At 30.9% G+C, this 16036-nt stretch overlaps 1 protein-coding gene across 3 annotated transcripts in view; it reads left to right on the forward strand.

Annotated features, from left to right (window-relative positions):
- The window catches only part of LOC106457336 (kinesin-like protein KIF2A), a 58666-nt gene that overhangs the window by 7429 nt on the left and 35201 nt on the right, over positions 1-16036 (forward strand). For 2 of the 3 annotated variants that reach the window (XM_022383215.1, XM_022383216.1), the window contains exons 3-8: positions 4089-4183; positions 4471-4539; positions 10418-10451; positions 11362-11529; positions 12941-13094; positions 15019-15122. In XM_022383215.1, the coding sequence (XP_022238923.1) occupies positions 4089-4183; positions 4471-4539; positions 10418-10451; positions 11362-11529; positions 12941-13094; positions 15019-15122 (624 nt within the window). The remainder of the gene's footprint in view (positions 1-4088; positions 4184-4470; positions 4540-10417; positions 10452-11361; positions 11530-12940; positions 13095-15018; positions 15123-16036) is intronic. The other variant, XM_013916738.2, reaches the window with a different exon arrangement.

A 16036-nucleotide genomic window follows, 5' to 3' on the forward strand; every position in this document is an offset into this window, starting at 1 on the left:
ACTTTACAAGAAAGGGTGACAGACACCATTTGGCTTATTACATTTGCTAGTTAAAAATAACCCATCTAATTATCTCCTTTTTCGTCCATGTATTTATTCAATTTATCCTAAGTCCAAACTTTTAGAAATCACCACAAAATTATGCAGAAAATTCTCTAAGTTAATACTTCAAGCAAGTCTAAATTTTACGTTTCTAAATATTGTGCTTACAGAACTGCCTCTAGTGTTAAAGCAAGTATTATCAACCAATAATCATAAGCTAAAAAAGAAGCTTTCAAAAAGATAGGATATTCAAGTCCCTAAGAATTTTGTAAAACTATTTAATATTCTGTCTAATTCTACATGCATGTTTCAACAAGCTTGGTAAAGGCTATTCTTTTGCTCTTAAAATTTAGTTGTTTTTCTTGAATAAGTGTTACTCAAATTAGTCTTACTTATTATGTTTTGGGACTGACTAAGACCAGGAAAAAGTCATGAAATATGCAGGATTTCTGTCATAACAGTGAAGAAACAGTGGTATGTGATGAACTTAATAATCCAAGTGGTGTTGATGTTGTGGAATAAAGTTATGTGGTTAAAGCGAGCCTCAAAAAATATTTTCAGATTTAGGAGTCAGCCCAAAAACACAGGAGCCAGGTATGCCTAACCTAACTTCACTACTGTTTGTACCGGGAAAGGAGGGCTTGTATATTTTTTTACTTTCAAAGCAACAAGTGCATGCTAATAATCACATGATATCAACAACCACTTGATAGTATTGCCTGAACCAACTGCCTTTGTTCCACTCTATGTCTAAACACGTGCACTGATTGGTTAAATACATGATATCAACAACCACTTGATAGTATTGCCTGAACTTACTGCCTTTGTTCTACTCTATGTCTAAACACGTGTACTGATTGGTTAAACACATGATATCAACAACCACTTGATAGTATTGCCTGAACTAACTGCCTTTGTTCCACTCTATGTCTAAACACGTGCACTGATTGGTTAAATACATGATATCAACAACCACTTGATAGTATTGCCTGAACTAACTGCCTTTGTTCCACTCTATGTCTAAACACGGGCACTGATTGGTTAAATTGAAAGAAAGAAGAAAAACAAAATAGTGCCAAATTAGTACAGTGCTTCATTCTTGAAAAAAATCACCATTACAATCACAGAAACAAACTTCAATTTGGAACTCAAAGAAAATGAAAATAGTTCTGGACTTACAAGAGTCCAGAACTGTTCTATATTCGAGTTCTATTTAGCACAACCCTACTCACAAATAACATGGAAGAAAATAGTTGGCACCACAATGAAATTTTTGTTGCCATGGTGACCTGGTGCCCGGGATTTGTCAAGGCCCGAGTTAAGACAAAATAAAGTTGAATTATCACAAGTGCTTATAAAAGGTGGAATAATTGGAGATCATTGAGGTTAAGAATTTTAACAAACATACAAACAAAATATTTACTGAAGAGAGACAAACTGGAGAACTTGGAGATGAAAGGAGGAGGTAAATAAGATGTTGAACTGAAATGAAGTTGACTACAAAGGCAGGCTAGAAAACCTAGATATAAATTAAAGAGATTTGAAATTAATTTTGATATTGGAATTGTGTTTAAAATGATGAACAATATTAAAATCTCACAAAAATTATAAGTTAACCCCCAAATTACGAACTTGTTTTTATACTGTTCATTACCAGTGAGGCTTACAAATTGCATCAGATTTGGTAATTCTATGTTTTTTGCCTGTCACAACACTTAGTGTAAACAACTGATCAAAGTTACTCATATGTAAAGTGCATAGGGGAACCCAGCAATAATTAGTGTAGTTAACTATTTATATTACTTTTATTTGGCCATTATTAGGGACCACGTGAACAGAGTCATGTGCCCACAAGGAGCCTGTTTTATGATTAGTATTAAAACTTTTTCTATTTTCTAAAAGCTGGTGAGAGTCCATATGGATCGTATCATTAATTGTAAATTTTTAGTGAAGTAGCAGTAATGTTAGGATTTTGTACCTAGAGTTAGAAGTTCATGAAGAATGGATTTGAAGAATCAGAGAAAGAATTAATATATTCCTCACAAAATATGACTGCTGGTAGCATAGGTATTTTAGATACACTGTTGTGCTAACTAAATATACATCGGATATTAAACATATAAATAACTTAGACCTGTAACAAAGCTTCTGTATTGATTAGAGAAGCTTCAAGTATTAGTAGTTAATGGTGATTGTCTTTTGAATGAGAAAACCAAAGTAAATCATTATATAAATATAATATAATATATAGATGTAAAATTCAAATTATTCACTAAGTTATAACTGGGAATCTAAGTATAAAAACATCATCAATAGAAATGGAAATATTAATGATTGAAAGTTTAAATTAATTCAGATAAATTGGTAAAATGAAAACATGTAAAGATATCTTAAAAAAGACTTTTTCTAAGAGTTTAGAATATGATCTTTACATTTGTAGTCTAAGAATGTATTACACTTGACTAAAACATTGCTCTTAAAGGACATTCAGTATCAGAAATACCATGATTAGTTAAATAACAATCAGCTCTAGGACTATTTTTTGTATCAAACGTATGTAAGGCTTTAAAGTCTGCGGACATATTATTTTGAGAGTAAAGGTAATTTTTGTCTCACTTTATTTTGTCAGAAAATATAATCTTTACCGTTTTGTAGCATTAAAAGTTAGTTTGTAGGAAATGTATAACCTTAATAAAGAGAACAATTCTTTCCTGAATATCCTTAATAGATAAATACTATGTGGCAAGTACTATCATTATAAAATTATCGAAGCTTTTGGCTGAATATTGTGTAGTACTTTCTTATTGGGCTGGTTCTTTATTTGCCATTGTAACCATTTTCAAATGAAAGTGTACATATATGGTTTCGTACACATGCAATATAACATCTGTTGGCATTTATTAGTTTCAAGAACATTTTTGTGTTCAAATAATTTAAATTTTTCTTTGTTTCGTATATTTTTACCCAATTTTTCCTTTTTTTATTATTTATTGCTGCTCATTAATCTACATGTATCTATATTCTTAGGGTAACTACGAGTACTAATCAAGTACTTGCATGTAATAGTAAAAGGAATATTTTAAGGAATTAATCATTGTAGTAATTATCAGACCTACTGTATCATTTAGTTAAAATGTGGGATCAAAACCCATCACCTGCTCACCCTTACAACTCTAGGGGTATCATAATGTGTCAGTCAATCCTGCTATTCATTAAAACAGAGTAGCTCAAGAGTTGGTGGTGGGTAATGTTGACTAGCTGCCTTCCTTCTAGTTTATCACTGCCAACTTAGGGATGGCTAGCACAGGTGGCCCTTGAGTAGCTGTGCACAAAATTCAACAAACAAACAAAAAAATGTTAAAAACTACTGTTTATGCACCTGAGTTATAAGTTTAAAAGTAGAGGAGTCCCTCGAGGTACCTAAGTTTTATTTATTTTTACATAGGCTCATTTTGCTAGATATCAAAGATCTACAATATCATTGACAAATATGCATAGCAATATTTTAAGGACTCCAGTATGAAATCTGTTAGATATATATGGCTAAAACATTAAACTTAATATAGCATGCTTTACATACACCTGACATGAAAATCTTTTAAGAGCACAAGATTACAGAAGGTCATTTGGTTGATTAATATCACATCTTGACTACCAAAATAAACAACCAAGGTATTAAAATTTAATATCATTCATTCTTATCCAAGAAAAGTTTTTTAAAAGAATCCAAACAAACAGCATATTTCACTTTGTCCAACGTATCGTTCCACGGTTTGTAACATGAACTAAATGTATTAACATAGTGACATGAATTGTATAGAAATATTGTTGTTTTTTCATGAAATGCTGTTTCTAAAGCACATTCCTCAGGGTCTGTTCTTAATATATATACCAGTGGATCAGTATTGCATATGGAAAGAGTACAACTTTTATTCTTTGTTACAGTATGAGTATCTATAGTTATGAATTTTAATATGTTTATTGTAGTTCTGTATACACTTATGTAATATGGTTCTAGCTCATTTATAACCTTGTTCTATGTGTAGGTCGTGTGCATTCGGCAGTTATTAGTGGCTTCAAAGCAAAGACTGGAACGGTTACTGTAGAATGGTTCGAAGATGGAGAAACAAAAGGGAAAGAGGTGGTTAAGTTAAATAGAACGTATAAACACAGTAGCATAATGGTGTTTTTCTTTCATTATGTCAGATGGTTTCCATGTGTACACTGTCATGTTTAATTTTAATACAAAGTTACAGTGCATACAAACAGATATAAATGTAATTATAGTGTGTGCCTGTTCTATCAAGCACCTTTTCAAAAGTTGTATTGACACATATTAATCTCAGTGATATACATCTTGATAGAATAAATTTTAAAAACAAAAATGGATCTGTATACATGTGTAAATGCCTGATTGTTTATTCGTAGGTTGATTATGATACACTTTTAAACCTCAATCCATCAATAGCAGAAGCACCTCGTAATATCAGCAGAAAGGTAAGGAAAAATATGGATTTTAAACAACGTGTCTTAGCACAATCGAAATTTCATTATGATATTTGTATTACAAAATACAATACACACATGTAGATAAATTGACACAACTAAATGTAACATGTATTAATAATGCTGATATTAAATTGGTTCTTATGTTATAAATTTCATTAATGAAAAAGTTCGTGTGATTTACTATAGCCAAAAAAGTACATTTAGATTGAAATGTAAAATGTTCTTGTCTTCACACAGTATCAAATCAAAATTACATTTTTATAGAGAGCATATTTTTTTTAATCTATTTTGCTTGGACTATAGAATAAATTAGGTACAAAGATATTCTACTTGTGTTAGCAAAAACATGTTTTCCTAACTAACTCTCATTGTGTTTAAAATTTGGATAATGTTAAAAATTGTTTTCTCTTGATTGAATATTCTTAGTTTTATTATTTCTTTCATCTGTTTTTCCAGGGTATCCACTTCTCTCTGGTTTTCTCATTTGCATTTGAAATTTCACACAAATCTCACTCCTGTGTAATTGTTTTGTATTCTATTGCGTGAATTTTATAAATTTTACCTTTTTTGGAGTCAGCCATTTTTTTTCAGTTCTCTTGTACTCTGCTGTTATATCAGTTATGTTGGGTTTTTTTTTCTTCACAAACATACTTGCTTTTAGAACTTTTGAATGTATATTTTTTAGTTTCTATCTTAATTGTTTGAAGTTTTCTAAAAATTTTAGAAGTTTTAAACTATGAAGTTAAATTCTTGAATAATATATCCATTGCTTCTGTTATGAGAAGGTTGACATCCACTAGCTGTTGAAGTCTAATAGGCTTCTGGTTAGTCAAGTCTTTACATTCAAGAAGATCAACATATTAAAGAATTCTTCTCAGAAGGGCTTCAGTAGTTCTTTCAAACTTAGAACTTTTAGTCTGATGAGAGGGCTCGGGTGTTTCTGATTTAAACTGTTTCACCTATCTATTCCAGTTCTCTATCGTATTTATAAGTTCCTTCACTGACAACTCTCTCAGTTTTTCTCAGTCTTGAGCTATTTCAAGCAGGCTGGGAAATGACATATCAGACCATTCTTTTATATTGTTTAAAATAGCTAAGAAATCAGTAGTATTTTTTAATTGATTAATGAACACACTCACTAATCAACTAGTACAATTGGTACAGTGTGCTTGACAGCATTGTACATCTACTCCCATACGAGCAAAAAATAATAATAATGTTGGTGTACTAGTTTCATAACTTTATTTTTAACTGTATTTTTCTATCATATTTTAACATGGTACTAATCTTCCTATTTTAGTTTTTTAAAGTAATTTTTGAATTACTCATCATTTCATATGATAGACATCTTCTGGAGGTCATCATTTGTGCATATTGTGTAAAAATATTTTGGCATAAATTTTTTAAAGATTACCTTGGCATTTCCAACTTAACGAATGAATCACTAATGTTGATTAGAGATGACCACATGTTCGCCCTTTTGTTTTTTTAAATGTGCAGTAATCCCTCACTGATCTGGCATAAATTCAATAAATTTATAATTAAACAACTAAAACATATTTTATTATCACTGATAAGGATGTATGTTTTTATTTAACAGGTCTCTCATGAGCCAGTGGGAGACATTTTTGTTGAAAAAAAAAACTACCCAATCCAGTTTTTCTTAATTTGAACTTAAATTTTTTGGAAATTTTTATTGGCTAAAAAGAAGGCATTTTCCACACTCTTTTAGTGGCGGGGCTGCAAAAATTGATTTGAAGTGGTAAGGTGACTGAAATCTGTCAGTGCATAATGGCCAAGCACAAGAAGTGTGAAAGTCTCCAAATGACGCGCAGATGTATTCAGAAACCATTTAGAACCACCTTGGTAGATATTGTGCAGCAAGCTGAGTGCAATATTATGCTTGTAGCTGCTTTCAATGTGTTACTGTCTGCTCATCCTACTTCTGATTATCATGATGCTTTGACTTCCCTACTGAATCGCAGCTGAAATCGTTCACATCTCAATTGAAAGCTAAACATAAAACAGTAAAGCAGAAAAGGTTGGCAGTTGCTTAATTAATGATGCTGAGAATGTGGCTTTATTGATATATATTGAATTTACTCCCAGTGGGTAGGCCTTAGTACTAGCTAGTATGGAGACTTGGGGATGCTGTATTTCGCTTAAAAATTTATCAACTAACAAACAAAAACTTGTCTTGAAAAGATGCGCCCAAAACCACCCTCCTTGGGAGTTTCCAGATTGAACTTACTTTTAATATTCAAAAAATTGTAATGTAAATACACCACTTGGCTCCTGAGGGATGTGTTAAAACATTTCACAATTGCAATTAGAAATAATAAAATAGCCACTTTATTTAGTTACATATTTTGAATAAGATAAACATAAAAATAATATTTCACAAATATTTTGACAAATCATTATATTTTGTCATTACCTACCATACTCACTGATTCATTTCATTTGGTGAACATGATAAAAAGAACAATAACTCATGTTTACAAACATAGCAATTCAAAAACCATAGTATATAAATTAAAAGTACAAACACTAAGTTTAAACAAAGAACCAAACATCAACAAGTTACCTTTACTTAGTCTTAAGCAATCACCAGTGATGAGACTTGTTTGTTTTGTACTGTATACATGTTTCTGTATCTAAACTACTTGTACCTGATGATGAGAAAACTGTTTAAACATTGTAAATTTGCTATTGTGTTAAACTTATAATAAAGTTTTCTTTGTTACACATTCAACCAGTCTCTCACTATATAAGATTACCTTATTCCAAATTATGTAATCTCTTTTCATTGAAAAAAAATCTCTATAACTTTAAAACAGATATAATTTAACAAACAAATTACTCCACATTTCACAAATGAAAGGAAAATACTCTGTATAGTTTACTCTGCTGTGACATATTTCCCACTCTATTTACTAGTGTATAACCCTTCAAAATGACTGGGAAAGTACTACCACCCCAATCCCATAGTATACCCTAATCTCACATTTCATAGCTAACAAATATATAAATTTTGCAAAATCAAGCTTGACCAACAAAGAGGCAGAAAAGTGCAGTCAATGCAGTCAGACATTGGTAAATTCCTTTATGAGCCAATCAAAATTAAAATTCATGAAATGAATTTATGGGATATTCATAGAATGATTATTGGTAAAAATCAGTTGGATTAACAACTTCTAACTTATAGAAAAGCCAGTGCGTTTTGGTAACACTATGTTCCAACAATGGCTTTTATGTCATGTTGCTTAGCAACAAAAGTATAACCTAATATTGTTGTTAGTCTATGTCTTTATAGTGCTAAAACCAGGTTTTGATATCCAAGTGGGTAGAGCACAGATAGCCCATTATATAGCTTTGTGCTTAACAACAAACAAACAAACATGATGGCAATATATCACTTACTTATATTTTTGGAATAATCAAAAGTAGTAATAATTGGAAACCATAATTTTAATTAATGGATTACATTCAACTATTTTATTTAATCATAATTTTGATTGATTGTTGAAATAATCGAACACGGTAATAATCAGAGCAACCAATCTCAATTAGTTGATTATTTTTAAGACTTTAATCAATTTAATCATAATTTAGATTTCTTGTCCAACCAGTTCTTTTTCTGCCAACCTCTTCTTATACACCCTTTAGCTGTGTCCTCATGACTTTTGTTTTACAAAACTTGAGGAATACATTATTTATATATCCATTGTAGCTGCCTCTTCCATATTGTTGAGAAAACACAGGATCCCAAAGTCTTGTAAAAAATTCTCTCTCTGTACCCGAACATTTTCATTGTTTAATGAACTGTGTAGGAAATTCTTAAGTTTTTGGAAGCATTTGTTTCCTAAAGCTGGAATTTATTTCTCTGTTTCATCAATCATTGTTTCGCATCCATAAAGTCACAGTTGTTCAGAAGAATCTGATTTTACCGGTAGTCTACAAAGTTCTTCTTTTCTACATGGGGTTGAATTTCAACATGCATATGGTTGCAACTGATAATCCTGCTCTCACTTCAATTATGGATTTTTCTGTCATATTAGTTATTATTGATCCTGTCCAAAATATTTAAATAAATTCAATTTTAGTTTATGTCTACTGACAGAAGTGTGTGACCTCCAAAAGCTGTGCCTCTTACCATAACTTAGATTTGCTCAGGATCACTTTTCATTCAGTATGCCCTTGATACGTTAGTTCATTTATGTTGCCTGCTAAGAGGTCAGTATCATCAGTGAATCATGAAATTTTATTTAGTAGAATTTAACAAACCAAAAAATATGGTGAGATAATGGACAAAATTCATCATCATAACCTTACCCCAAAACAAAGACAATCTGATTTTAACATATTAAGACCCAAATTGAATTTATGTTGGCAGAGGAACAAGCACAATAGAACAGATTTTCAACCATAGAATTTTGTGCAGAAAATATCTGCGACATCAAATTCACTTGATCCACATTTTTATTGACTTTTAAAGGGCATTTGACAGAGAATGGCACATTTGTTACTGGGCTAATTTAAGAAAAAACAATCTCAACAGCAACAATTTGGACATCATTGAATCTATGTATAAAATTCCAAATATACATTTTTTTTCATTGTTACACCTCTAGGCCAAATGCATTTTCAGAACAAAATCTTTGTTTACTAGGGATTGAGGATCTAACCTGATGAACCTTCAGGAATTCCTCTGGATGTGGGCCAGATATTTTTTTACCTTCAATGGATTTTATTTTACTCCTCTACTGATATCTTGCTTTAGGCTGATATGTTTTTTTGTCTTCAAGTGAAATGATGCTAGAGGTTCCAGATATCTTCTTCTACCTGATATCATATTTTAGGCTGATTCTTTTTTTTTAGGTTGGATGATGTCAGAGGGTTTTCAAACTGCAATTGGCTTGTCCTTTTATATATGTCTTTCTTTTTTAAGGCTTGCAAATACACAAGTGCTTCATCCTTTCCCCTTTCATGTCAGTGTTAGGCAGGACTTGATTGATTTTTTTCTGATATTAAAACATGTATCCATCTCTTTTCTACCTCGAAGGTCCGTTTGAATGCATAATTTCTGGTCAAAGGTATGGATGGCCAATCAACACTTTTGTCATAGAATAGATTAAAAATGAGTTCTTCAGCCTTGTTGGTACGGTATTTTTTCATATCGTCATCATCTTTACACAACATATGAGAACTTATACTATGGTAATCTATCTGGATGTGGTCAAATTTTTATATTTCACTTAAGTTGTTGCAGGACGAAATCTAGAACATTAGATCAGACTTTAATTTCAGGATAATTTTCTTGGGAAAACCTGGGTTTGTATTCTGGCTTAAGTTACATATGGTTTTAACAAGAATGGTTTTTATGTTTTACCATAGTGGAATACTTCAAGTCAACCAGTAATCCATTCTGAAATGAGATATTAATTAAATTACTACTCTTAATTAGATATAGGTCATAATTTGTTTTTTTCAATTATTTTTAAGAATTTAGCATCTCCCTCCATCGGTAGACCTACAGTAAATTCTTAATTTTAGATATAGGTTTTATCTTTTTAAATGAACCAATATTTCATTACAGACTTGTATACGTTTGACTAACAGAGACAGCTTTTACACATTTATGCAGTGGAAATGAAATACTATCAAATAATGATACCAGATTTTGTATGGTATATATATATATGTGCATGTGTAGTATGAAAAATTTATTCAGTGCCTTTCACTGTAAGGGAATAAATATGCTTATTAAAAGAATAAAGTAATTAGTTTTTCATTTATTAAAATATAAATGCCAGCTGATTGAAATTTTTTTGTGGTATAGTTACTCTTTACTTAATTTTTTCAGTTGCCTCCTAGACCTCAGACTTTACAGAACAAAGGTAAATATTGATAAGTGCATGTATTTACAGCATGTATGTATGATGTTAGTACTATCATATAGATTTGAAATAGATATCAGGATTAAAAACATAAAAAGAAATTTAAAAAAACCCTTCACTACTTAGCTTTCCACACACCTATTCAGTTACATGGGAGCTTTATGAGGAATTAAAAGGATATTTTTTTCAGCTAGCATTTATACAACTGGTGGTAATTAATAATTATGCATAAAATTCAAAATATTAATTCTATTTTTTGATGATAGATTGCTGTCACTGATTTATCATTTTCACTAACTTTTATAGAATATTAGTAAATTAGCAAATTTTGTAAAATACAAGATTTATTTTCAATTCAATTGTTGCTTTTAACACATTAATATTGACTTTTGGTCACAGCAAGCTAGCTACTTTGAGCAAAACTAAAAATCAATCTGGTAATGAGTGTAGCATTGTTATCCTAAATTTATGTTAAAACTTATTCTCCTAGGAAAGTATGCTTGAAATATGTTTTCATAACGTTTTGCTAAACCATTTACTTCAGAATTTAAATTTCTGTAATCAAGACATGGGTTTTTTACCTGAAGTTCTATTATATTTTTGTAGTCATATAATATGTTCTGTTACTATCATTTGAAGTCAGTTTTATAAATTTTGCTGCTCAAAAACCCGTGAAAAAGGTGTAAGCCATATATATATACACACACATACACATTGAGCTACAAGTGATATTAGTGTTATTTATGAAATAACAGAAAAAAGTATATCAGGAATCATATTTTTTGTAATTTTTATTGTGCTGATTAAAACCCTTTTTTGTGTACAGTATAAACTTATGTAAACCACAAGAATGTTGTTGTATGGAATCAGAGTTTGACTGTCACAATCATATGTAATCTTATTTTTACAGGATCCTCTTTCAACAATTCGAAAAGTCCCACTCAGAATGGGTATTCGGATAACAATCACACAACTTTGCCTCCTCTCAACAACAATTCAGTTGTGTCAGCCTCACCAACAATAACTCCTCCAGCTGCTCCACTTCAACCAATAACCAAGAGTGGTACACTGACAGCTTGTATGTTACATTCAAAGAACTAAAACACCCTTCCTCTCAACAAAGATTTGGAATAGCTTATCATTCTCTAATCAAGAAATGAAATCGGAATGTAGTTTTTCGTGGGGAAAATTCTATTCGAACTAAGTTTGTTCTTAAATTTTGCTTGTGTAGAAATTATTCAATCTCATCTCTAAGTGAAGCATAAACACTGGTAATACTGTATACATTATATTAATGTTTTAGAGATTAATATTATAGTAATCATTTATTAAATCAACCACTGAAGTGAACCAGTGAGTCATTGATTTACCACTGTGCAAATAACATTAAACATACATGACATACTAAACATGCAACATTTTTCTTGTTATATATATGTTACTTTAAATTGAAGATTGAAATTTTTAGCTAATTCAGCTCTCATCAACCCAGTTAAATCAATGATGAAAAACATTATCAAACAAAGCTTTGTATTGCTATTATTTGTTTTTTCTTGGTAGTTGGTGGTATATTTCTAAAGTACTGAACAAACTAGTAAATATATGACCTATGTGTTGTGTTACAAAATTAAAAATCCACAAAATTTGTTTAATGTTTAATCATTGTTTTTTTTATTTTATTTTATTTCTCTTGAATTAAAATCACATTTAAAACATAGGTTTTCATCACTTTGAGTGTAATATTCCATTTTCTAATATCAAGTGTAATTTGTTTAACCCTATTGCTACATTGTGTTATGAGGCGTATGGCATTATAACTGTTTGTATGTGTGCATTGTGCCATAAAACCTGCACCATGCACTAACCTTTTTTCCACATATCACCACACACACATATGTATTTGCTTACATTGCATCCTAGGGGGACCTAAAATTTTCTAGCAATTACATGTTGTATAGTTCACATGTAAATGCATAGCTTCTCAAACATTCAGTACTTTACTTCTACAGATGTATATTTCTGTTTAGGCATGATAAACTTTAAAAAAACTGAAATGGCAGTACTTTTGTTTGTACAAAAATTTTCCCTCCCTACCGTCTTCAGGAGAGCGATAACATTAAATGTCAAAGAAGCTCAAAGAGAGTTGTAGGCCTAAAAAATGTAGCATAAGCAATTTTTAAGTTCTACTAAAAAAATGAATGGAATATGGCCCAGAACAAATTATTCTACCATAAAATTATAATCTGTTTTAATGGCTTTGAACATTATGTAATTTCCCCAAAACAAATGTTCGACTTAGAGAATAAGCACTACTGTTGCAGCGAAGTGTTTAAAGCATAGCACCTGAAAATCTCAAGGTATTTTATTAAACTCAAGTACTTGCAACATATAATGTTAACAGTACTAATACTTTAGTATAACTATTTACTTAGAGTTGTATATAGATCACGACATACAGTTTTGTAAGTAAGTAAGCATTTTATATTCAGCTAGAAGACGATCCAATGTAGTGAAAGAAGTGGACAAGATTAAAAAACAGAGAGAAGAAAGACGAGCTCGACAAGCAGAACAGAAAGCAGAGAAATATGATTTAATGGGACAGGATCGTACGCATCCTAACTGGGAATTTATAGGAATGATCAGGTAAGCTAGAGTTAAATTTGTGGTTACATATAACTGTATTCATGTTTACATGTCCTGGTTTTGCATGTTTAAAACAAGTATTGTTGCATAAAAAAAATTTGTGTGAATTCTTATCTGTATAGTTTGTCTCCTTTGTGGTCAGAAGTTCTTATTTACTCATAGTTTATCCTCTTTAGTAGTAATTTAAAGAGGTCAGCAGTAAAACATTTTAATAAACAAAATAGGCTCATAATTTTAGGACAAATTTATAACTCTATTAAGAGAGAGATGCATCATGAGGGAAATACTGACGTTGCAGATTTTCAGTGCTCAAGCTTTAGCCATTGAACTGTTAAGTCCAGTTCTGCTGACTTAGCAGTATTATTTTTAAGTCATGAAGGAAATACACCAAGCTTATATTTTAATTTTAAGGTTTCTGTTTCCCAACACTATGGTTTACTGAAGAATATTTTAACACACGAGCGACAAGTCTTCAAACATACCAAAACATTCTTCATTTTGAAGATCAAAATTTATTCAAGTACAACATTTTTTCCACTCATAATCAGTGAAGGGATAGGTTATCAAGTTAAACTAATCAGAGAGACAGGGAATGTCAGCAAACTAAAACAGGTAAGTATGAAGTAAGATTAAAAGATAAATTATACCTATAAAGTAAATTAAAGTTGGAAAGAACAAACAAAAAAGGAAAAACATACATCAACCACGAAAGTTACAAATGATATTCTGATACAGAACTCTTGGCAATCACCATTGCAAAAAGTCAAATCTGAATATAATGTTTACTTGCTGGGCAATAAATCAGCCAAAGTAAGTGAAAATCATGCAATTTGTATTCTTGGTGGGAAAGTGACTTCTGAAAATAAGTCATTGTTATATTTCTTCTCAGATTCCAGTTTTGCTTTAGGCTAGCTTTCCTATTTTACATTATTTAGGTTTGGCATCTTTGATAGACGAGAGATGAGTAAAAAAAAAAAGGTGTAGTAGAAAAAACATTTATAAAGTAGAAAAATTCATGAAAGGATATCTTTCTTTTTTTATATAGATCTTCACTATTCTTTCTTTTATTTCCAAATAAATATAAAGGTGTTTCAGTATCTGTCTTGATGTTTTCTTTGTAAGTGGATTTATGGTTAAATTATTAAATTTCATATATTCCAGTCCTTGTTTGAAAAATGCATATTTGAAACAGGCTGCTAAAGCCTGCTTTAAATAGTCCACAGGGACTGTTAGCAGGCTGATGCCATGTCTTGATTATTTGTTTACAAAACTAGATAGTAAAGTTAATTTGTATTGGCCGCATTATACTGTTTTTCCATCAACAAAAGATAGTTTTGCTGACTAAACTGAGAAACGTTCACAGTGTGCCACTGAACTATGACAACCTCCTATCAATACAGTAGCCCTTGCAGCCTCACCCATGTCATGCAGAATTTAGTTCATCAAATACAATATGGATCACAATCAAATTTTCTTAAACTCTTCTTACTAGTCTGATTTTGCTAATAATTAATATCCAGTTTTTTAATTTAAACTTGAAAACATCAAATTAATTTCTCAGTTACAAATATATTTCATGCATATACACAACAATATTACTGTGCATGTAACATCACTGGGCTAGGCCAATTAAAATTAAAGCATCAGAGTCATAGCAACCAACAGGGTCACACGAAGTAACCTGTGAGCTTGTCTGTATACTCAAACAACAGCTGATTGCATGGCCAATGTCACAACAAATAATAACAGGATTTTAATTCAATAGTATTTGTCTTTATAAAAAAATAAAAGGGCCAGTATTGGGCTCATAAGAGTGGAAGCCATGACAGACTTGAGAGGGGCTCTAACAAGCCAGTGAAAAAAAAAAAATTACAGGCACTTTCAAGCATCATTGTGATGGACTGATATTTTTCTTTTTCTGTAGAGAATACAGAGCTCAATTAGAATTTAAACCAATCACTACTGATGACCCAGTATACAACCAGTTGATTTGTGTGGCAGTCAGGAAGAGGCCCTTAAATAAAAAAGGTATTTTTCTTATTTGTTTCTGTGTATGAGAAACATGTAATGGATTTAAACAAAACTTAGTCAAGGAACATGTACTGGGTCTTAAAAAACTTAGCATCTGTTATGGGCATAAATGTTTATGAACAGTATATTTTCTCTGATTGCTCAGTTAGTAGAGGTTTATTTTAAAGAACATAGGTATGTGGCTCAAGTTGTTAATAATCAACAGCATATTGTTCAGTTGTTAATAATCAACAGCGTATTGTTCAGTTGTTAATAATCAACAGTGTATTGTTCAGTTGTTAATAATCAATGGTGTGTTGTTCAGTTGTTAATAATCAACGGTGTGTTGTTCAGTTGTTAATAATCAACGGTGTGTTGTTCAGTTGTTAATAATCAACGGTGTGTTGTTCAGTTGTTAATAATCAACGGTGTATTGTTCAGGTGTTAATAATCATGGTGTATTGTTCAATTGTTAATAATCAACGGTGTATTGTTCAGTTGTTAATAATCAACAGCATATTGTTCAGTTGTTAATAATCAACAGCGTATTGTTCAGTTGTTAATAATCAACAGTGTATTGTTCAGTTGTTAATAATCATGGTGTATTGTTCAGTTGTTAATAATCAATGGTGTATTGTTCAGTTGTTAATAATCAATGGTGTATTTTTCAGTTGTTAATAATCAACAGCGTATTGTTCAGTTGTTAATAATCAATGGTGTATTGTTCAGTTTTTAATAATCAACGGTGTATTGTTCAGTTGTTAATAATCAACGGTGTATTGTTCAGTTGTTAATAATCAATAGTGTGTTGTTCAGTTGTTAATAATCAATGGTGTATTGTTCAGTTGTTAATATTCAATAGTGTATTGTTCAGTTGTTAATAATCAATAGTGTGTTGTTCAGTTGTTAATATTCAATAGTGTATTGTTCAG

Source organism: Limulus polyphemus, unplaced genomic scaffold, assembly GCF_000517525.1.
Source record: "Limulus polyphemus unplaced genomic scaffold, Limulus_polyphemus-2.1.2 Scaffold318, whole genome shotgun sequence".
NCBI lineage: Eukaryota > Metazoa > Arthropoda > Merostomata > Xiphosura > Limulidae > Limulus > Limulus polyphemus.